The sequence below is a fragment of the Danio rerio genome, chromosome 22 (assembly GCF_049306965.1).
Source record: "Danio rerio strain Tuebingen ecotype United States chromosome 22, GRCz12tu, whole genome shotgun sequence".
In the NCBI taxonomy this organism is placed as follows: domain Eukaryota; kingdom Metazoa; phylum Chordata; class Actinopteri; order Cypriniformes; family Danionidae; genus Danio; species Danio rerio.
Window position 1 is genome coordinate 40,423,015 of NC_133197.1, and position 24,484 is coordinate 40,447,498.

The following is a 24,484-nucleotide window of genomic DNA, read 5'->3' on the forward strand; positions in this document are numbered from 1 at the left end:
GTGTGTGTGTGTGTGTGTGTGTGTGTGTTTGTACCCTCCATATGGTTCAATCCAAGAAAATATTAAGAAAATCACTAATAATAAATCATTAAGAAAATCTTTATCTGCACATCAGTCAGTCAACATACTTAAAATTATACATGCATATGTATGCATAAATGTGTTTTATTCACCCTAAAACATATTTAGAAACATTTTGGTAGAAATAATTTTTCTTTCCTTTTCAAACACATATGTTTTACAAATATATTTTATATTTAGCCAGAAAAATACTAATAAGCTGTTTAGCTATAAATATATCTAATATTTGTTGCGAGATTTAACATTTTCCACTTTATTATAATGTACAAAATAATAAATGGTAAAACTGATGCAACAGTGGCGCACACGAGCTGCATTCCACCTTTGTTTACAAGTGTAACAACTCCTTCCGCGAGGCAAATAGGACCCTCGCAGTTTATTTAACGATAAACCAAGGAATTAAAATAGCGCAAAACTCTACGTTTATTTTAAACGTTTAATCAGCCTACACTACTGATGCGTGTGGTGTTATAATAATAGGTAAAGCTTAGGGAACAGGAGAGCAATGTAGCGGAGGGATACGGGAACGCACAGCGGCGCAGCTGCGCAGAGACGCTGCACATAGACAATATACGCTCCAGTGTTGACATATTTAATTTCAGCTCTAAATATTCTCTTGTGTCTCGATTATGCCGGGAATGATGGACAAGGGCTCGGAATACCTGGGGAAAGGTCGCTCAAATGGGACGAAAAGCCCGTCTAACGCCTCGAACGGACATTTTTCGGACGAAAGCGGCAGCGACGACGAGCACGGTATAGCCTCGAACAGCCCTGCGGAGCTTGTTTATGCTTTTAATTGAAACACGGAAGGTAAACATTTTCGAAATTTAACGAGGATATTCTTGTTTTTTAAGATGTAGGCATGCGTGTGGGATCGGATTATCAAGCCAACATTCCTGAATTTGATCCAGGTAAGAAAAAGCACCGCATTCCGCCTTTAAGAACCTGACTGACTGACGGTGGTAGCCTCGGCTCATTGATCGCCGCTAATCATTTCTATTATTATGACTATTTTGAAGTCGCTTTTAACGAAAGTTGATAATCGAAAAGTCAATAATTATTTTAAATTCAGGCTATATTGTCGATGTATGATTATGCATTTATGAATAGCTTTTGTTAAAAATGTTAGCTTCCGTGCCTAGCCGCTCGACAGCTAATTTACCCCGCAACTTTGACGTACGAATAAATATCGCGTTTTTACCCTGGCATGGACAAATCGCTTAGTTGATTAGAATTTTTTTTTAAAATATTTAGAAAGCGTAATATAATTGAGTTGTTGAAACTCCAGTGTTGTTCGCCATTCACTACTAAATTTTTCATTACGTTTTCACTTTTTTCCCCCATACGTTGTCAGTTTTAACTGAGATTTTACACTGAATTTGATTTAATACTTAAGTACTTAATGTTCCATTCATTACTTAATACGTAATAATATTAGTAGTTAAATAACTCATATCTGCGTCACGGTGTTGACAGATCTAGACATTAGCATTGAATGAAATGTTTATTGACGTTTACTTTTGCTCAAATGTTTTATTGTAATAGTTCAAGTTCAAAACCTAATAATTGTAGATTTCTTAATTTATTGTGTTTTAAAAGTGAATACATAAACACTCACCGGCCACTTTATTAGGTACACCTTACTGGTGCCGTGTTGTTCCCTCTTTTGCCTCTAGAGCTGCCTTAATTCTTCGTGGCATAGATTCAACCAGATACTGGAAATATTCCTCAGAGATTTTGCTCCATATTGTTATGATAGCATCACACAGTTGCTGCAGATTTGTCGGCTGCACATCCATGATGCCAATCTCCTGTTCCACCACATCCCAAAGCTGCTCTATTGGATTGAGCTCTGGTGACTGTGGAGGCCGTTTGAGTACAGTGAACTCATCGTCATGTTCAAGACACCAGTCTGAGATGATTGAGCTTTATGACATGGTGCGTTATCCTGCGGGAGGATGACATTAGAAGATGGAGACAAGGCAGGATGATCCATGCTTTCATGTTGTTAAGGCCAAATTGTGAGTCGAGCATCTGAATGTGTGAGCAGAAATGGAGACTCATCAGAGCAGCAACGTTTCTCCAATCTTCTATTGTCCAGTTTTGGTGAGTCTGTGTGAATTGTAGCCTCAGTTTCCTGTTCTTAGCTGACAGGAGCGGCACCCGGTGTGCTCTTCTGCTGCTGTAGCCCATCCGCCTCAAGGTTGGCCGTGTTGTGTGTTCAGAGATGCTCTTCTGCAGAGCTCGGTTGTAACGAGTGCTTATTTGAGTTACTGTTGCCTTTCTATTAGCTGGAGCCAGTCTGGCCATTCTCCTCTGGCCTCATCAACAAGGCATTTGCGCCCACAGAACTGACGCTCACTGGATATTTCCTCTTTGTCGGAGCATTCTCTGTAAACCCTAGAGATGGTTGTGCGTGAAAATTTCAGTAGATCAGCAGTTTCAGAAATACTCAGAGCAGCCTGTCTGGCAGCAACAACCATGCCGTGTTCAAAGTCACTTAAATCCCCTTTCTTCCCCATTCTGATGCTCGTCTTGACCATGTCTACATGCCTAAATGCATTGAGCTGCTGCCATGTGATTGGCTGATTAGAAATTTGCGTTAACAAGCATTTGAACAGGTGTACCTAATAAAGTGGCCGGTGAGTGTATAACGTGTGTTATTGCATGTAAAGTTAACTTTTTTTGCATGGTAATCTTGTAGGATCCTCAAAATACAGTGATAAAGACAGCGGTGGCATGTTGGTTTGGTCTCCGCATCACACAATACTTGACTCTAAATGTAAGTATACACAACTTCTTCATGAATTAGTATTAGGGCTGCACAATTAGTCACACGATTATGGTGATAACTTGTTTATGCACTGTACACATCACAGACGTGAGTGATTAATTATTATATTTATGCATTGGTGGTTTATCTAAGTCTGATAAACCAATTATAAATAGCCCCGCCCTCAGGGAGCTTTCTGCTCTGCTATTGGCTGGTTTATTTAAAATAAACACTAATGGGTGGAGTTGTGACAAAAGAGGAAAATGACAACAGCCAATCAGAGTCTGAATATCTGCATATGAGGTTTTCACTCATTCATAGTGTTTTACAGACTCAATGTTTGCACCTCAACACAGTTTTTCCAGTTATTTAGATCTGAAAAATATTTTTTAGTTTTTTATTTTAATATGATTAAATAAATAAATTATTTTAAAAGCTAATAGCTTATTAAAATAGCATTTTTAATAGGGAAATGTTATATTTCAAGAACTCCAGATCGCCAGAGTTTTCAGTATCATGCAGCCCTATTTACTATGTTTTTTTTAATGTGTATTTTTTTTATATATTTTTTAAGCACATAATTTATTATATGCATCTCTATTAATGTTCCCTCCACAGTGGACGAGTACATTGCGATTGCGAAAGAAAAGCACGGGTACAATGTTGAGCAGGTGAGTTACAGCAGAGATCTCCCTGTCATACATTAATAGCTCTGTTTCATCCAAATGTGTGAAGTAGATTACCATTAGAAACTAATATGACATAAATAATCTGTGAATGAAGCAGCATTTCCAGTCAATGATAACCTTTAGGACAAATATGAGTCAGAGAAATGTAGTTCAGTGCTCAAGACTGTTCTGCAGGAAATAATAATAATACTGGAGCACCGTGATGACAGTGGAGGCTTTTTACAATCAGCAAAACCAAACAAAACAGGCGGGAAACATGTAAAGCTGCAAACTCTGTTTAATGCATCTCCACACATTTATATCTGATCGGCATCTGTCACAAACTAAATCACATCACATTACATGCTGGAGTTTATTCACTAACTGTGCATTCACATGAGGCTTCAGCGTCAACGCTTGACAGAGGGCGTGTCCGAAATTGGGGCTGGTACAAGCTGTGTCAGCCAATGAAATTAGTCTACAATCGGCTACTGTCTAAGCTGGGGTGTTAGCATAGCGATCTGATTGGCTGATGCATCCTTTGGTGCTTGAAATGTTGAAAAATTCCCAACTTCTGCAGCGAGCAACGTCACTGAAGCAGTGCAGACGGATCCACAATTGAGTCCGGCAACGCCTGACGTCACCCATTCAAATTGAATTGGCAGGGTTAACGCGGACGCCCTGTGTGAAGGGGTCACAAATGCGCAATATATTGTTTCAGCATTGATATATCGCAATGTGTGAACATGCAGTAGTCGCATCGCAAAATTAGCAATGTCAAGTTGGGATTGTAGTTGATCAAGGCCACAGGCTGGAGCTCAGAGTCCATAAGCTGAAGCATATCGTCGAAGACTCGCTATCTTTGTGAATAAACTGCCGATTCGAGTTTAAATCTACTACATTATCTCCTGAAAAACTTTATTTTGTAACACAACAGGAGTATTTTTAAAACCGTGCTGTTTTTTTTCTCCGCCATTAGCTTTCGCTGGTTAGGCTGCAATGCATTCTGTGAGAGCTGTGCTTAAAAAGTTTGCACTAGTCACCTCTCTGCATCCTTGGCCAAAGGGGCGGAGCAAACACACATCGGGGAGTTTTAAGCATACTTGGCGAGATGTGAACTTTGAATTAAATGTTGATGACGTTTTACGAGGACACAAGAATGCATATCGAGAAACAACCCAGAGCTTATCATTATCAATATAAATGCACTAGTTTTTGTGCATTGTTTTTCTTAACGGATATACTGTTTATCCTGCTCAGTTGTGCGCATTATTAAAGGGCACCTATGGTGAAATCTTTCAAGCTGTTTGGACAGACATATGTGTAGGTATAGTGTATAAGCCGTCATATTGGGGTGATGTAAACACACCCAGTGCTTTTTTTCTCCCCACATTAACAGCATGAAAACGGTGGAACAATTGGAACAAATGCATCAAATACTCATTGGTAAAGTTCTTGCAGTAGTATTTCTTACAAACGCTATGTGAGATCTGCTTCCTTCATGTCTGTCTGTTGTCTGATGAAGCCGATGGAGGAGATTAAGGCATGTAGAAACGCTGGGCGGGGAGGACTAGCCTTAAAGGCGCAGTACACCAAAACAGCCCCCTGGTGCAATAATGTATAAAATATAAACTTATAAAAGGTCTAATAAATAATCTGGTGGGTGTTTTGAGCTGAAACTTTACAGACACATTCTGGAGACGCAAAACACTTATATTAAATCTGAAAAAAGGGGTTGGCTAGTTGTCCTTTAAAATGCATGCGCATATGGCCGTTTCCAGCACCTTTTGTTTAATGTGATATTATAAATGTGCATATAAATAGGTTGGAGGTTAATGTATGGACGTCTCTGGTCTCCACAGGCTCTCGGCATGCTCTTCTGGCATAAACACAACATTGAGAAATCTCTTGCTGATCTCCCGAACTTCACGCCTTTCCCTGATGAATGGACGGTGGAGGACAAGGTGCTGTTTGAACAAGCCTTCAGCTTTCACGGGAAGAGTTTTCACAGGATCCAGCAGATGGTGAGTCAGTGGCTGAACAGCAAACTATAGACTTAACCAGTGTTGCCAGATATATCCGACTTTTTCCTGTCCAAAACCTGCACAAAAAACGCCCAATTTATTTAATTTAAATTTATTTAAATCAAAATTAACCTTTAATAGGGTGTCCACAAGTATTAAAAACAAGTATTAAAATTTGATAAATCGATTTATAAGAAAATGAAGGCCCTTAAAAGGTATTAAAAAGTCTTAATCGCATTTTTATGAGGTCTTAAATTTTGTTCAAGCGTTGTCCAAAGTATTGTCTCCAAAAAAACTCACAAATATATTTATTTTCCTCCTAATATTAACAACGGCGTGCTCGAGCCACGTGATTGGTTCAGACTGGAGCATCCGGCCAAGCTCCTCCCACCAGATGATGTCACTTGATGTGATGCTCTCCCCATGTGGCGAAACCACAGAGTGAAACCGACACAAACATGGGAAAATGTACGTTTAAGTACTCCTGGTTGGAGAAAGACGAGTTTAAACAGTGGCTGAAGTCTGTCACGAAACACAACCGTGTAATTTATTCTTTCAAGCTTTGTTTCTGCCGAGCTGATCTGAGTTCTGTTGCATGGTTGTGGTCCACTGATTTATGTAACTACAACTGTTTATTAACAACTGTTAAAGGTTTGATACTCATTAGAACTTAAAGTGGCGATGAGGTCTTAAAATATTCTGAGAAGGTCTTTAAAAACTCTTATGAAGGTATTGAAATTACCTTTAGGATGCCTGCATAAACACTGTTTAACCATACAGCAACCAACACCAGCAGGCACAGAACCACAACGTAACCGGATCACATCGAAACACTGCCCCAATCTCTCCCACACACTGCACTTAAAGTTGTGTAGGTTACACTACCTATTAGAGGATGTTTTACTTTTGAAATGGCGGATAAGTTCATCCCATTAGGCGTTTTTTAAAATTGTTTTGAACATAGTTGGGTGCTGCTTGTCAATCAAGCAAAGCTTCTATGTTTGTTCTTGCTGTCAATTGCGGGAAAAAATGATTGATAAAAGATACAATTGATAAAAATTTAAGGTATTTTTGTTTCTCTTGAATTTTTTTAATCTTTTATGTAATATTTTTACTAATTTTAAAGCATCATGAGTTATTTTGTTAGATTAGCTCCATATTCTGCCTCAGTGCTGATTAATCTAATTTAAAAGCACAAAAATAATATTGTAAAGCCTCCTATAGAAAATAGTCATCTAAATGAGCGATTTGTGAAGGGTAAACTATATATATATTTATCAGAGGTCGCGTTAGACTTTGTCATTGTCCGTCATTTTGACGGAGAGGGTTGATGAAATGAAAATTCCGTCATAACCTATTATTGACCGTCAGTTTATTTGCATATTTTCTAATCACTTTTTTCATTTATATTCTAATAATGAACTTGCATGACGAGCATATAGGCTAAATTATTTATTTATTTATTTGACAAATAAACAAAAACTCATATCTGCCTTACCTCATATCTTCCTCCTGCGTCCACCTGAACTGGGTGCTTGCCTGTGCGTAATCAAACGCACCAAGAGAGACTGCAGCTTCACCCCTCTGCATTCGTTAGTGCTCACAACGCACTCCAAACCACCTGACCTTCTTGCTGCCGCTTGGTTGACCCGGCCATAACAGCAGCTGTCGGCGACTGAGGATTTTTGTCTGTTTGTTCTTCATCGTCCACTGCATCACTTCCTCTTTTTTTTTCACCTTTATTATTAATATCACATCTATTTGGAAACTTCTCACACTCAGCTGCTGTGAGATTTTTGCAACTGTACGCAGCGGTGACAAAGAGGAGACAAAACAAGGGCAATCGCCATCAGCTGGACAGGAGTGGGAATTACAGTTAGCTACAAATAACAATAGATCACCCTCAGCATAATCTGTTAAAATGACGGATCACCTTCAGATTTTTCTGTCACTGCTGAAAAAAATCTGTCAGTGGCGGAAAATGTTTGGTTAACGTGACCTATATATATATGTATATATATTAGAGGTGTGAATCTACACTTGTCTCACGGTTAGGTTACGATTATCATGCCATCGATTCAGTTTAATTCAATATCTCGGTGCATTAATGATGCTTTCCATACATGATTAGATTTTTTCTTCACGACACAAGACATTTGTTTTTATTAAAATCTATAAATGTATTAATATTTATACACTCTTTGTAATAAAATTTAGTTCTTTAATACAGCTGTCAGATATATGAACTCTACCCTTAATTTGACCTGCTAAAAAAAACTCTCTTTCTGACTGTATAAAACAAAACTGCAACACATGCACAGAAGACAGCAGGAGCATTTGCAGCAAATACACTCATGTCACTATTCTCTGTTTGCTTTTTGAGCGCTGACAGGCGAGGTCTTACACCCCTATGATTGGTTATTGTTTTCACATGCTCAACAGAAAGGGCTGCGATCGGCTTTAGAAATGGAAGCGCTGTTCACCGATGGTGGGAAGAACAGCCGCGGTTACAGTCTGTATGCGCATAATACGCGATTATCACAGGTTTTCCGTAATAGACACAGTGGAGAAGACTCACACCTCAGGCATGCTCGTGTCTGGATCCACAAGTATCGCTTTAACAGCCAAGAGGAGCGGAAAAGTCACCTCACAAACAGGCCAGCGGGTCAAATGTCCAAAGGGAGAGAGGTAAAGATGGAGTTTTACAGCATTTCTCCATAGTAGTGTAATAGCGGCTCGTGTGCTGAGCCTTCTTCAGTGTCAATGAAAACTGTCCAGCAAACTCACAAGCAGTTGAACTGTGCATAGTTATCTACCTTTTAAGTAGTAGGAGCGTTTTATTTACTCCCCCTTGCCTCCTTCGCCATAGTATTCTACTGTGACATTGTGCATAGGAGATAAATGACATCACTACGTAATAACCACTTATGATCTATCTATTACTGAACCCATATCGAATTTTCTCCATCTGTATCGCGGTCCACTAAAGATTATTATTTTTTTTATTGGTCAATTGAATTTTTTTTTTTTTTTTTGTAGTTGCCGGACAAATCCATATCCAGTCTTGTAAAGTACTACTATTCATGGAAGAAAACACGCTCCAGGACCAGCCTGATGGACCGGCAAGCAAGAAAGCTGGCTAACCGCAACAATCAAGACGAAAGGTGCAGTTTTGACCATATTTGCGCTCTTGTTACAAGTACGTCTGTCACTGTAATCAGTATATGTGTTCACGGTGCAATACTAGGAGATGACCCTGATCATTATTTGGCTTTGCAATATATATTTACAAATTCACAAATAGCGTTAAAGCAATTTTGCAATGACATTTACATTCTACCTCACTCATGTCAAAGATTAGAATTGGACATTTACCTGGTGGGACATGTAATAGTATGTATAATAGGACATTGTGGCTCAGTGGTTGGTACTTTGCCTTCACAGCAAGACGGTCACTGATTCAAGTCCTAACTGGGTCAGTTGGCATTTCTGTGTGGAGTTTGCATGTTCTCCCCATGTTGGCATGAGTTTCCTCCGGGTGCTCCGGTTTCCCCAACCGTCCAAACACATGTGCTATAGGGAAACTGATGAACTGATTTGGCCGTAATGTGTGTATGGGTGTTTTCCAGTGCTGGGTTGCGGCTGGAAGGGCATCCGCTGTTTAAAACATGCCAGAATAGTTGGTTCGTTCCTCTGTGGTGACCACAGAATAATAAAGGGTCTAAACCAAAGGAAAATGAAGAAATATTCATGGATTTTTGCTTGAATATGCTGTTATATAATTATTGTTTAATCAAATTAGCTCAAGATGACAATCATATCGCTTATTGCAACCATTTCTGTGACAATATAATCACACAGCAAAACTTCTTTATCATGATTGGTCTAATAACAAGTGCACTTAAAGGTTTATACAACAAGTTTTAGGAACAAGTAATAACTGGACTTCTAGTTGATGATTTGGTGTCAGAAGTGTCTAAGAAGAAGTGGCAGATCTCTCGCACGCCCCTATACTGAATGAACCCCAAACCATGACTTCTCCTTCACCAAACTTGACTGATTTCTATGTGAATCTTGCTCCATGCTAGTTCCAGTAGGTCTTCTGCAGTATTGGTGATGATTGGGATGCAGATCAACAGATGATCCATCAGAGAAATCCACCTTCTGACACTTTCACACGTGATCAACTAGAAGTCGAGTTACTATGTGTTGCTCTGTCCACCACAAGACTATTGTCAGGCAGTGTAGTGTTCCTGGTGCTCACTGTGTGTGTATTTCTGTGATATTAGTGAGGAGGAGATGGAAGAGGCTAACCCTGTGGAGGCCAACGACAGCGACTATGACCCAACAAAAGAGGCAAAGAAGGAGGTAAACGTGAGTTCATTACACACACATACATCCAGAGCTGTGTTGGGGAATGTGCCAAATTGCTAAATACATTTACATTTAGTCATTTAGCAGACGCTGTTATACAAAGCGACTTACAAATGAGGACAAGGAAGCAATTTACACAACTATAAGAGCAACAATGAATAAGTGCTGTAGGCAAGTTTCAGGTGTGTAAAGTGTAAGAAGCAAAACATTAGTAATTTATTTATTTATTTTTTTGTAGTACAGTTAGCGGTGGAGCCAAAGAGGCAACTACAGATTAGGAAGTGTAGTGGAGACTAAATAGTTGAGTTTTTAGTGGTTTCTTGAAGACAGCGAGTGACTCTGCCGTTCTGATGCAGTTAGGGAGTTCATTCCACCAACTGGGCAGATTGAACGCGAGAGTTCGGGAAAGTGATTTCTTCCCTCTTTGGGATGGAACCACGAGGTGACGTTCATTCACAGAACGCAAGTTTCTGGAGGGCACATACATCTGCAGAAGTGAGAGCAGATAAGAAGCAGCAGAGCCAGAAGTCACTTTGTAGGCAAACATCAGAGCTTTGAATTTGATGCGAGCAGCAACTGGCAGCCCGTGCAAACGGATGAGCAGCGGAGTGACATGTGCTCTTTTAGGTTCATTAAAGACCACTCGTGCTGCTGCGTTCTGAAGCAGCTGAAGAGGTTTGATAGAGTTAGCTGGAAGCCCGGCTAGTAGAGAGTTGCAATAGTCCAGTCTGGAGAGAACAAGAGCTTGAACAAGGAGTTGAGCTGCATGTTCAGATAGGAAGGGTCGGACCTTTCTGATGTGAATCTGCAAGATCGAGCAGTTCTAGAGATGTGGTCAGAGAAGTTTAGTTGGTCATCAATCGTTACTCCAAGGCTTTTCACCATTTTGGATGCAGTAATGGTTGCCCCATCCATCTGGATTGAAAAGTTATGATGTAGAGTCGGGTTGGCATATGTCGAATTGGACATGCAAGATCAACTCAGGCTTTTTTTCAGCTCAAAGCTGAAGACTCTACGCTGTGTTTGTGCTGCAGTATTGCTCTTACTGTAGAACACATTGTACTGGACTGACCTGTATTTAAAGGTCTTTTGAAGTGCTTTGATGTTTGACGTAATCTCAACCAAAGCATAAAGAGAGGGCGGGGCATAGAGTAGCTCCTCCCCTTTTTAAAAAAGCAGCCAAGTTTTTTTGTTTTATCACCTCTTTGCCAGTTGAGCTCAAGTGCGTCAAATAAACAGCCAATAAGAAAAAGGGGGCGGGGCATGTCAGACACTAGAGAGCATTTGATTGGTCAGAAGATTTGTTGAAAAGCTAAAACACTCCTTTCCTCTTCCCAACATGGAAAGCCAGATGATGATTATATGCAGTTATGGCTTTGCAAGCAAAAATGTCCTAATAATAGAGGTTAAAAACAACAGCATAATAAAAGCGGAGTCAATTTGAACAACGCACAAGGGTTAAATAAGAAGTGAAATATAAACACCAATGTTTTGGTTTATTCTTCCCCTCATAGACTCCAGCAGAACCGCAGACTCTGAGCTCTAAGATCGGGATGGGTCGACGGGATCACCAGACGCTGCAGCACCGGCATCACACGCAGCGCTCCAAGTGCCGTCCTCCTAAAGGCATGTACCTGACGCAGGAGGACGTGGTGGCCATATCCTGCAGCTCCAGCGCCGCCAACTCTGTGCTGCGGCAGCTCGACATGGAGCTGGTGTCCCTCAAACGACAGGTACCACAGGAGGGACTAGTCATTTTGCAGATGTTAAGTAGGGTTGTGACGATGTGGTAATTTCCCCACCGGTTAATCGACAACTGCGGTAATACCCGTATCACCATGGGGGTGGGGGTTTCCTCTTTTTTTTTTCTGCCTTTAAATAGCTTATAAATGCATGCGTATGATACTTTCACTTTCAGTTTTGCAGGAATTGCCAACACTCGCTGTGTAAGGGCGCTATACAGCACACAGTAGGGTTTGCTATTGTTTGGGGTTTTGTTACGGTGCTAAATCGATACTTTTAAAACGATACCGGTGCCTCAACTGATACTTTTGAGCCACAAAATTTAGGTGGATGAATTTAGAAAACTCTTTTATTTGACAAAATGTTTTAAACAATAATTTTAATAGAACAACATAATTTAAGTTTAAAGTAAACATCAATGCATATTTGATATATTTGAATTGCATTGATGTATTTCCTTTGATCATTTGTTGGTTATGAATTTAAGATTTGCATTATGAAATGACATCATGCTAACCTGTGGAAAGGTTATATATAAATGTTAAAAGATTTCCTACCTGCATGTTTTTTTTTCAGGTTCAGAACGCCAAGCAGTTAAACAGTGGACTGAAGCAGAAGATTGAAGATGGGATTGATGAACTCAGACTGCCTGAGGTGACTTTACTTATTTTGTAAATGATGATTTATTTGAGTTTTTCTATCTGATGTTTTTATTTTCTCGCGGATCATCTGTTCTGCAGATCTGGAGACTTTTGAAAACAATTCAGAGTCGGAGAGTTTACAATTGATTTTCCAAAAACAAAAATGAAACACTATAAAGAAATAAAAATATCTATATTTATTCACCAACTTTCTCATTTACTCACCTGAAAGTGATTCTAAACATTTTTTTTTTCTTTATTGAACTCAGAGGAAAATAAGTTGTGGAATAGTTGTAGATAGATATCCAAAATAAAGTCTGAATTCAGTCGGTGCTTTTGGACAAAACTTGTTTGTTTTTTGTCCTGCAAAGTGAATGACATTTATGCCAGCTCACACACACTGATGAAGGGGCTGTTCACACACAGATTTTCTGTTATCGTTTACTCTGCTTCATGTGGTTTTAAACCTTATTGAGTGTTTCTGTATTCTGTCAAACACAAAAGAAGATATTTTGGAGAATGTTAAAACCTAGTAACCATTGACTTCCATAGTAGGAATAACAAATAAAGAGTAAAAAGTAAAGTAAAAGTAAAGAGAAAAAAATGACCAATACTACAGATAGCCAATGATTATGGGTATTCTGTTGAACACAAAAGAGGATATTTTAAAGAATGTTGAAACCCAGTGACCATTCACGCGTTTGTGTTCAACAGAAGTACAAACTCATAAGTAAATAATGACGGAATATTCTGTGTTTGGGTGAACTGTCCCTTTAATTGTCTTGTTTTGGATACAGTGCACCCAAAAAGGGGCTGTTCACACACGAATTTTAAATTCTGTTATCGTTTACTCTGCTTCATGTGATTTTAAACCTTAATGAGTGTTTCTGTATTCTGCCAAAAACAAAAGAAGATATTTTGAAGAATGTTAAAACCTGGTAATCGTTGACTTCCATTGTAGAAATAACAAATAATATGAAAGTCGATGCTTACAGCTTTCCAACATTCTTCAACATATCTTCTTTTTTGTTCGACAGAGTAAACTCAGACAAGAGTATGAAACCACCAATACTACAGATAGTCAGTGGTTACAGGTATTTTTTAGAAAACAAAAGAAGATATTTTGAAGAATGTTGAAAACCGGTAACCGTTGACTCCCAAAGTAGGAATAACAAATACTGTGGATAGTCAGTGGTTACAGGGTTCCAACATTCTTCAAAATATCTTCTTTAGTGTTTGACAGAGTAAAGTAAAGAGTGAGTAAATAATGAAGTAAAGTAAAGAGTGAGTAAATAATGAACAGTACCTTGGATAGCCAATGGATACAGGTATTCTGTTGAGCACAAAATAGGATATTTTGAAGAATGTTGAAACCCAGTAACCATTTACTCTTTTGTGTTCAACAGAAGTACAAACTCGTAAATAGTAAATAATGACTGAATATTCAGTCTTTAGGTGAACTGTCCCTTTAATTGTCTCATTTTTGTCACAGTGCATCCTAAAAGGGGCTGTTCACACACAAATTTTGAACTTTGTTATCGTTTACTCTGCTTCATGTGATTTTAAACCTTATGAGTGTTTCTCTATTCTGCCAAAAACAAAAGAAGATATTTTGAAGAATGTTAAAACCTGGTAATCATTGACTTCCATAGTAGAAATAACAAATAATATGAAAGTCGATGCTTACAGCTTTCCAACATTCTTCAACATATCTTCTTTTGTGTTTGACAGAATAAACACAGATACTACAGATAGCCAATGGTTACAGGTATTTTGTAGAAAACACAAGAAGATATTTTGAAGAATGTTGAAAACCGGTAACCGTTGACTTCCAAAGTACAAATAACAAATACTTTGTGAAGTCAACGGTTACAGGGTTCCAACATTCTTCAAAATATCTTCTTTTGTGTTTGACAGAATAAACTCGAGTAAAGAGTAAGTAAATAATGAACACCTTGGAGAGCCAATGGATACAGGTATTCTGTTGAACACAAAAGAAGATATTTTGAAGAATGTTGAAACCCAGTAACCATTGACTTCCATAGTAGGAATAACAAATAATATGGAAGTCGATGCTTACAGCTTTCCAACATTCTTCAAAATATCTTCTTTTGTGTTCGACAGAATAAACACATACTAAAGATAGCCAATGGATAAAGGTAATCTGTTGAACACAAAAGAGGATATTTTGAAGAATGTAAATAATGACCGAATATTCAGTTTTTGGGTGAACTGTCCCTTTAATTGTCTTGTTTTTGTTACAGTGCACCCAAAAAATTAATGCCCGCTGGACCACAGATGAGCAGCTGCTGGCAGTGCAGGGTAAATCAGCAGATCACTCCATCAATTAAGCAGTCAGTGATTAATGTCAATTCATTAACCAAATATCAAAACTGTCGCATTCAAACAGGAGTACGCAAATATGGGAAGGACTTCCAGGCCATTGCTGATGTGATCGGGAATAAAACCGTGGGACAGGTGAAGAATTTCTTTGTGAACTACCGGCGGCGGTTTAACCTGGACGAGGTGCTTCAGGAGTGGGAAGCGGAGCAGGGGACGCGGACGCCTAATGGAGACGGAGCCAATTCAGGAGAGGATGGTAAAACCAGCAACGCCTCGTCAGGGAAGAGCACAGACGAGGAAGAGGAAGAGGTGAGGGTCACAAACATATATGTATATATTCATTTAAATATTAAATGAAGGAGAATAATGCTGAAGCACTGTGATGACTTTACAATGTAAAGCTGGAAACGATAGGCCAGTCATGATAAGGACAATAGGCTGCATTTCCACTGCAGATCTTGATGGTCAGTTCTGATTTTGTGGCTGTATCTGATATTTATTTTGTATTTTTTTTGATGACCTGCTTACATCATCTTTAAAAAAGTAACTCGTATCAGATCGTCTGCATTTACACAGCACAAGGCGCAATGACCAGGAAAAAAAAAAGAGCGGGCGCTGACTGACAGCTGATAATTGAAGAGTGCTCTTCTCTCTACTCCTGTATGTAATCTGTTCGCAGCGATTGACAAGCTGTTTCACTATCGTTTATGACTGACAGCTTCTCATTTGTTTATCTTCTTTTGATATATATAGGCGTTTTTAAACCTTTAGGCATCTTAATGCAGGGTTAAACGCCAGGGATTTTTTTCTACTGGCCCAATCGGGCAAGTGGTTTAGATTTTTACTTGCCCTGCCAAAATTTTCTCTGCTCCCACCAAAAAAACAAGTCAGCCATTTAGTTTTTCAGCATAACTTTTCTTTAAATACAACTGACAATTTAAAAATTATTTAATTTAAATACAATAGTGATTAAATCAAATAAAGTGAATTGTTTAATGTGTGGTTTAGTTGAAAACTCCAACAATTTTATGTTTTTTTGTTTGTTTAAAACCCACCAAAATGCCTAATTTTATAAACCGGCTCATTAAATCAGTCTGTAATACTGTCAATATTTTTAATTTGTCATTTTTTTGTAAACCTAGATTTGTGGTGCTTTCACATCTGTAGCTGGCTTCATTTGGTCCGCACCAAGCGCAATAAATGATACATTGTTGCATCTTCTGCCGTCTTTGGCAAGGCAAGGCAACAATGCAGTCATGTGACAAAATCCACATCTCTCATTGGCCAGATGTTGTTGAACATAGTTCCTAAACTGCTTATTGATTGGTCAGAATTTTTTTACTCTGGAGGGGCGACTGCGCTGACTGATTGTGCGCCTGGTTTAGACAAACTCTACATTTAGAGAATGAAGCGCGGCTGGAAAACAGTGTTTAATGCATCGCTCGTCACTTCAGGAGGAGGCGTGAATTTAGCTAAACAAGTTCATAAAGTTCTCAGAAAGTTTCTTATGATTATAACTTGCAAATTGTATATATATCTAATGGCGTGATCTTTTAACCTGCGTCCAATCCCGGCTAACTTCCGGAAAGGTAGAGTAGCCAATAGCGTTAGAGATAACAAGTAAACCAAGTCCCGGCCCAGGACTGACAAAAATTCAAAATGTTTCACGCAAGCAGAGAGAAGAACCAGCGACTGAGCGGAGAGAACTGATCCAATGAGAACTGTCATCCAATGATGATGTGCGCGCGCGGGACTTGTTTTCTCACGCTGGATCAGTTGAGCGCGCGCGTGAAGATCCCCTGTGTGCTCGCGAGCTGTAGTTTTCTCGCGTGTAGACCTGTAATCTGCTCACAGTTCACTTCTCCTCGCGCGCAAACATCACCGCTGCGCTCGATTAATATTGGCATTGATTTGCCGCCATATGTTTCCGGCTTCTCTGTTTTTTCACTCTCGCGTTTGTCAGTTTCTGACAGGATCGGGTTTCAAAAGCAGGTCAATAATCAAGCGCACGTTATTATCATCAGCTCTAGAAGTTTGTTATTTCAGATATAGACGCGCGGCGAGCGCAAGCCAGAAAGCAAAACCGCTTGCGCTTCAGACTGGCTCGTACAAAACAAAGGGGCTCAGGGTAAATCTGCTCTTCCTTTTGGCTTTGTGGCTGTTCATCAAGATGACGACAAGGTTTGTTTGAGCTCGGGTCGACCAATGCTCGTTATTCTATGTATATATATTTACGCTGTAAAAGATCTCTCGCTGTGTATTTTAAACATGGCGGCTCTTTTGTTTTCATATTGGCTTGTTGCGTGAGCTCATGACGTATCTCGATAAACCAATAGCATTCAGCTGCGCTTCTAGCTCCGCCTTTTGGTACCCTTTCTCGTGTTTGATGCCCTTTCGAATAGGTGCCGAGTAGTATGAGTAGTGGTAGTCATTGTTGTAGTAGTAGTCGTGGTTGTGGCTGTAGTAGCAAAAGTAGTAGTCGTAATACAAGTAACTTTCTGTAGTAATAGTTGGTGTAGTACTTGTCATTATTACTATCATACATTACTAAGCATTGTTGTTACTCCCTACCTCTGACTGGTTTCTTTCTGTCTCTTTTACTTATATCTGTGATACTTGCTTCATTTATTGACTGTTATTGTTCCTTATGCATGTACTATGACCTGTCCACCAAGTTACCTTTACATGTACACACACACACACACACAGACCTAACAGTACCTGACTATATTGTTTTTTTTTTTTTTTTTTTTTTTTTTGTTGTTTTTGTTTTGTTTGTTTTTGTTTTGTTGTTTTTGTTTTGTTTGTTTTTTTTGTTGTTTTTTTTGTTTGTTTTTTTGTTGTTTTTGTTTTGTTTGTTTTTTTTGTTGTTTTTGTTTTGTTTGTTTTTTTTGTTGTTTTTGTTTTGTTTGTTTTTTTGTTGTTTTTGTTTTGTTTGTTTTTTTGTTGTTGTTGTTTTGTTTGTTTTTTGTTTTTGTTTTTGTTTTGTTTGTTTTTTGTTTTGTTTGTTTTTGTTTTGTTTGTTTTTTTTGTTGTTTTTGTTTTGTTTGTTTTTTTGTTGTTGTTTTGTTTGTTTTTTGTTTTTGTTTTGTTTGTTTTTTTGTTGTTTTTGTTTTGTTTGTTTTTTGTTTTGTTTTGGTTTTTTGTTGATGTTTCTTTGTATTTGTATGATCCCAATTTATGTACCTTTTTGCATATTCTAATAAAAAAAAAGAAAGGGTGTCGAAAAAGTGGCACGGTATGGTTCGGTACGCCTTTTGACAGTGGAAACAGCCATAAAAGCGTACGGTAACGTACCACTCCATATGAGGTGCCGAACTCTGCTGGCATCAGTGCATGACAGAGGCAGAGTACGTTCACTCCGCTCCACACTCAGCTTAAGTTTTTTTAATAATCAAACATCTCTGCTTGCGCAACACAACAAAACTATTTTGAAATTTGCTGCCAACGGTTTTAGTAATCGATTTTAATCGATTTAAGTGACGTGTTGATGCAGCCCTAGTCAAGATTACTGATGTTTAAAGAAATCAGATCTTAAACCTCACTAGAAGTGCCTGTGCTGCTGACTGAATATTAAAGTCCTTCTGCGTGTTCCTCATCACCAAGATTTAAAATGATTAGTGATTTTCAAAAGTCTTTCCCGAACCCTGTTACTTCCTAAAAGCTGAACGGCACGTCTTCTCTGTGTGTTAGGGTCAGGTGAGTCTGGCGTGTGGGCCGTCTCCTGTCGTCTCCTCTTCCTCCTCGTGTCCTCCATCCTCCTCCTCGTCTCTCCAGCAGCCTCCGCCTCTGCTGCGCCCGTCTCTTCCGGCCACCCCGGCTCTGCATCGCCAGCCTCCACCTCTGCAGCAGCAGGCCCGCTTCCTGCAGCCCCGTCCCGCTCTGCACCAGCCCCCGCCGCTCATCCGACCCTCCAACCCCGTCCCACCACGGCTCAACCCCCGGCCGGCCGCTCCACTGGCCCCCAGCACAGCGAACACCCCTGCAGCAGGACAGCAGCCGCCAGCTCTGCTGGGCATCCAGAGCGCAGAGACGCCCTCGTCCTCCCTGCACTGACACACCGCCGGAGGGTAACACTGTACAGACCCCCAAAACTGAACCACACACACCTTTACACTGTACATATTAGTAGCGTGACTGTCTATTTATTTAATCTGTGTGTGTGTGTGTGTGTGTGTGTGTGTGTGTGTGTGTGTGTGTGTGTGTGTGTGTGTGTGTTTAAAAGAGTTAATACTGTCAAACCTGAAATTATTAATATTCCTGACAGTTTCTGACCTGATTGTGCTTTCATTCAGCCAGCAGGCTCTGTTTGGACCCTCTGAAAGATAGTAAGAGGACGTACAGGAGGCGTGTGTGTGTGTGTGTGTGTGTGTGTGTGTGCGTGTGCGTGTGCGCTTCAATTACCTGTCTTTGTGGAGCTTAAATATAATTGTGTGTGTGCGTGTGTGTGTGTGTGTGTTTAAGTTTTTATGCATGCATGCATGCATGTTTGTGTGTGTGTTTTTACGTTTGTAAATATGCGTGTATGAATGTGTGTACATGTATGCGTGTGTGTGTGTGTTATGCGTGCATGTTTTTGTGTATATGTATGTATGTGCGTGCGTGTGTGTTTTTATGCGTGCATGTGTGTATGTATATGTATGTGCGTGCGTGTGTGTGTTTTGTGCGTGCGTGTGTGTATGTATGTATGTGTGTTTGTATGTGTGTTTTTATGTGTGTATATATGTGTATGAATGTGTATGTATGCTTGCGTGTGTGTTTGTGTGTGTATATGTATGTTTTTATGCGTGTATGTATGTATGTGTGTGTGTGTGTATATGTATGCGCGTGTGTGATTTTATGTGCGCGTGTGTGTGTGTGTGTGTTTACGTGTGTGTATATGTGCATAAGTGCGTGGGTTTGTGTGTGTGTGCGTGTGCGCGCGCACATGTTTTTACGTGTGTGTGTATGTAACTATGCATGTTAGTATTTTTATGCTTGCGTGTGTGTGTGTAAATGTATGTATGTGTGCATGTGTGTATAGTTTTATGTTTGCGTGCGTGTGTGTGTGCGTGCGTGCGCGTGCGTGTGTGTGTTTTTTTTTTTTTTATGCATGCATATGTATGTGTGTGTGTTTCTTTTTTTTGTGCGTGCGTGCATGTATGTATTTGTGTGTGTGTGTGTGTGTGTGTGTGTGTTTTTATATGTTTGTTTGTGTTTGTTTTCTCTCAAAAGATATTAAGACCAATCTTCTGGAGTAGGGGTGTCCAGTTTGGTGTCCTCCAGATTTTAGCTCCATCTTGCCTCAACACTCCTGCATGGATGTTTCTAGAAAGCCCAGTAAGAGCTTGATTGGCTAGCCCAGGTGTGTCTGAGATTGGGGTTGGAGCTAAACGTTGCAGGACACCGGCCCTCCAGGACCGAATTTGGGCACCCCTGTTTTAGAGGCTTCACTGGTTTATTCCACAGTGGTACCTCTTGGCCATCGCCATGTTATCTTTTTGGTCTGTGCCATTTCTGGACATAAAATCCTGCTGGTTGAATAAAAGGAGTGTGTAATAATATTTCTCAGTGTTAATTCACACTTGCATAAGACACTCAAAGCTGATTTTGCCAGGGGTGTGAATAATTTCAGCTTTGACTGTGTAGTTCAGACAAACGTGAACGTTTCCTCAGTATTTACTCTCCCTCAAGAGGTCTTCAATGAGTTTCTTTCTTGTGTTGAACACAAAAGTAGATACTTTGAAAAATGCTGAAACTTGACTTCCATTGTAGGAAAAGAAATACTATTGAAGTCAATGGTTACAGGTTTCCAACATACTTCAAAACATCTATGTTAAACAGAAGCTATTAAACGTCTGAAACAAAGTAAAGTGAGAGTAAATAATGATCATTTTCATTTTTGCGTGAACTGACCCTTTAATCTTAGGGTTTGTAATCATGTTGTACTTGACAGGGTTTGTTCATGCATTAATGAAGGTTCAGTCTTTGTTTATTCAGCTTTGTGTTGTTGTTAGTGATGAACTAAAAGGAGAAATGTAAGTGTGATGCCACATGATGGCAGTGAATCGTCAGCATAGGCTGTGCCACTAATAGAGTTCAGTGATTTTGGGTTGAAATTAATGTATTTAAACTGTGTTGTGCATTTCAGAAACAATTAGAGTATACAATGCATATTGTATGATGATGTTTGCATTTTTATAATTTATTATTTTCCTCTATTTGTGGTCTAAATACAAAAATTAACCATAAACATTTAAGTTTAAACATGTTTAAGCAGCATTTAGGGGTCAGTTCACACCAAAATTGTCAATATTTACCCATTCTTTACTTTGTTTTAAACCTTTATGGGTTTCTTCTGTAAAACACAAAAGAAGATATTTTAAAGAATGTTGGAAACCGTTTTTTGTAGGAAAAACCAATCCAGTGAAAGTCAATGGTTACCGGTTTTCAACATCTTTCAAAATCTCTTCCTGTGTGTTTAACAGAAGCAAATCATAAAAGTGTGTGACCACATGAGTAAATAGTGAGTATTTTTGTCATTTTAGGGTGAACTGTTACTTTTTTGCATTTTCTTTTCTCGATTTGTTGTCCAAAAACAAAATTGAACTGTAAACATTTAACTTCACATGTTTAAGCTGCATTTAAGGGTCAGTTCACACCAAATTGTAAATTGCATTATTTACTCACCCTTTACTTTGTTTTAAACCTTTGTGAAGTTCTTCTGTAAAACACAAAAAGAAGATATTTTGAAGAATGTTGAAAATCGGTAACCATTGACTTCCATTGTAGGAAAAACCAATACTGTGGGAGTCAGTGGTTACCAGTTTTCAGCATTCATCAAAATCTTTTCTTTTTGTGCTCAATAGAAGAAAAACTCATGAAAGTGTGGCCACATGAGTAAATTGAGAGTATTTTTGTTATTTTAGGGTGAACTGTGCCTTTTTTGCCTTTTTAATACATTTTCTTTTCTCGATTTGTGATCCAAAAACAAAAAACGAACTATAAACATTTAACTTTAAACATGTTTAAGCTGCATTTAAGGGTCAGTTCACACCAAAATTATCATACTATATTTGTCCTTTACTTGTTTTAAACCTTTGAGTTTCTTTCTTCTTTCACAAAAGAAGATAGTGAAGAAGAATGTTGGAAACTGGTAACCATTGGCTTCTGTTGTAGAAAAAGCAAATACTATGTAAGTAAATGGTTACCGGTTTTCAACATTCTTCAAAATCTCTTCGTTTGTGCTCAATAGAAGAAGAACTTCTGAATACTTGTAACCACTTGGGTAAATAGTGAGTTTTTGTATTATTTTAGGGTGAACTTTGCCTTTTTTGCCTTTTTTAATAATTAGTTTTCTCGATTTGTAGTCCAAAAACAAAAATAAACCTTTAAACATTTAAGCTCAAACATGTTTAAGCTGCATTTAAGGGTCAGTTCACAACAAAATGTAAACTGTCAATATTTACTCACCTTTTACTTGTTTTAAACCTTTGAGTTTGTGTAAAACACAAAAGAAGATATTTTGAAGAATGTTGAAAACCGGTAACCATTGACTAGCATTGTAGGAAAAAACAATACTGAGTAAGTCAATGGTTACCGGTTTTTAGCATTCATCAAAGTCTGTTTTTTGTGCTCAATAGAAGAAAAACTCATAAAGGTTTGTAAGCACATGAGTAAATGGCGAGAATTTTTGTCATTTTAGGGTGAACTGTCCCATTTTTCCCCTTTTTAATCATATTTGTGCTCCAGAAACAAAAATAAACTGCATTTAAGGGTCAGTTCACACCGACATTGTCATTATAAACCCATCCTTTATTTGTTTTAAACATTTGAGTTTCTTTCTTCTGTAAAACACAAAAGAGGATACTTTAAAAAATGTTGGAAACCGGTAACCATTGACTTCCATCATATGAAAAACAATACTGTGGAAGTCAATGGTTACCGGTTTCCAACATTCTTCAAAATATGTTTTTTGTATGCTCAATAGAAGAAAATCATAAGGATTTGTAACCACATGAGTAAATATTGAGTATTTTTGTCATGTTAGGGTGAACCTTGTTTGCCTTTTTAATCCATTTGTGGGGGCCAAAACACAAAAATACGCTGCATTTAAGGGTCAGTTCACATCAAATTGTAAATTGCATTATATTTACACACCCTTTACTTTACTTACCTTTATGATTTTTTTTATTCTGTAAAATGCAACAGAAGATAATTTAAAGAATGTTGCAAACCGGTAACCATTGACTTCCATTGTAGGAAAAGCAAATACTGTGGAAGTCGATGGTTACCGGTTTTCAACATTCTTCAAAATATCTTCTTTTGTGTTCAAATCATAAAGGTTTGCAAGCGCTTGGGTAAATAGTGAGTATTTGTGTCGTTTTAGGGTGCGCTATCCCTTTAAATACACCGGCGTGAGTGAACAATGACTGCCTTGTTGTTTTTGGTTAAACTCTTCCTGGAAGTCTTTACAATATTGTGTCCTGTCGCAGCACTTTGTTTTTCTAGTAATGCAAACCTATTTCACTTAAGTTTAGCGTGATTTCTGTGTTTGATTGTTTGTGTCAGGTTGTGTATTTGTTTTATATTTTAATATTCGGTGCTACAGAATGACTGAAAAATCCAAGTTCTCTTGCCGACAAAGTGCTCTTAACAGGAAAATAATATAATCCCGCTGATGAAAATTAATGTAATGATGTTTTGACTTTATTTCCACCTTTAATTTGTTTAAGTAGCATTTATTTCCAGTAGCTCTGTGTGTAAACCTGATTGAAATGCATAAAGGTGTCAATAATCCACAGTTTCCAACCGGATGTTAAGCTGTTGACTGGAGTCTTCAGTTTTCAGTGGCGTGTTGTTTGGTCATCAGAAGTTGCATGTAGGGTTTTCCTATATTCTGCTTTAACTTTTATTCTGAGAAGAGGTTTACACGCTTCACACCGCTCTGAAGATTACTGTATACATGTACTGAGCGTTAACAGAATAAACTAATGGACATTTCTGCCCTGTTTTTGCCTTCTGGAAATAACGATGAGCAGCTTTTTTGTTGTTGTTTTCTTCATTTATATATATATATATATTTATACATATATATGGCATTATTATTAGAGTATTGTGTCTGCAAATAGCTATTTTTTTTTTGAGTTTTTTGGGTTTGAGTGGTTTGAAAGACCCACCCCTGCTGTGCCATCATAAATAGTGAAAATAACTAATCGAAAACAGCTTTTAAGACCAAACAGAATCGTCTGTTCGCTGACGCTTTAGTATGACTTCAGCTAATCAGTTTTGGCCGATATAACAACATTTTAATTTTACTATCTGACGTAAGTGAAGTCATCCTTCGCTACTGCATTGTTTTTAAACAAAACGTTTTACAGGTGTCTTTTATTTTAAATCTTGGACCTTACTCTTAAAACAAAAATGAGCAATGAAAAGGTGTGAAGCACCAAAAGCGGACCATATTAGACTCATTTGAATATATTTTGGCTATTTTTGTTATCCAGGAATTTTCAAATGGGCCTTTTTTACAAGGGAGACTGGAAAAATGTGCAGCTCTACATTATTATATTATTATTACTATTATTATTATTAATAGTATTACTGCTGTTATTATTATTAATATTGTTACTGCTATTATTATTATTATTATTAATATTTTTAATATCACTGTTATTATTACTATTGTTATTATTAATATTATTACTGTTATTAGTACTATTATTAGTGTTAATATTGTTACTGCTATTATTATTATTATTCATATTTTAATATCACTGTTATTACTATTGTTATTATTAATATTATTACTGTTATTAGTACTATTATTAGTGTTAATATTGTTACTGCTATTATTGT

At 38.2% G+C, this 24,484-nt stretch overlaps 1 protein-coding gene and 1 long non-coding RNA gene across 3 annotated transcripts; one reads left to right on the plus strand and one right to left on the minus strand.

The window, feature by feature from the left end:
* Positions 1-611: 611 nt before the first annotated feature.
* On the plus strand, positions 612-20,190 carry rcor3 (REST corepressor 3). 2 transcript variants are annotated; one of them, XM_005161857.6, is made up of 12 exons: positions 612-834; positions 936-992; positions 2,786-2,863; positions 3,473-3,525; positions 5,385-5,546; positions 8,586-8,710; positions 9,836-9,914; positions 11,435-11,653; positions 12,240-12,317; positions 14,569-14,626; positions 14,715-14,956; positions 18,341-20,190. In XM_005161857.6, the coding sequence occupies exons 1-12, from the start codon at positions 711-713 to the stop codon at positions 18,701-18,703; spliced, it is 1,638 nt and encodes a 545-aa protein (XP_005161914.1). In that variant the 5' UTR covers positions 612-710; the 3' UTR covers positions 18,704-20,190. The 2 variants fall into 2 exon arrangements, with proteins under 2 accessions (XP_005161914.1, NP_001038494.1); NM_001045029.1 differs by having other exon boundaries at positions 711-834; positions 9,836-9,920; positions 18,341-18,863.
* LOC141380261 (uncharacterized) lies at positions 19,195-23,764 on the minus strand. Its single transcript, XR_012397972.1, has 2 exons — positions 22,339-23,764; positions 19,195-22,105 (listed from the first exon to the last, which is right to left on the minus strand). It is a non-coding gene; the product is annotated as an uncharacterized lncRNA (long non-coding RNA).
* Positions 23,765-24,484: the final 720 nt, after the last annotated feature.

Bases quoted from the DNA above. Each gene is read 5' to 3' on its own strand.
- rcor3 (NM_001045029.1), top strand. From the start codon at position 711: ATGCCGGGAATGATGGACAAGGGCTCGGAATACCTGGGGAAAGGTCGC. The intron at 9,921-11,434 runs GTGAGTTCATTA...TTCCCCTCATAG, and splicing joins AGGCAAAGAAGGAGGTAAAC to ACTCCAGCAGAACCGCAGAC. The intron at 14,957-18,340 runs GTGAGGGTCACA...TCTGTGTGTTAG, and splicing joins CAGACGAGGAAGAGGAAGAG to GGTCAGGTGAGTCTGGCGTG.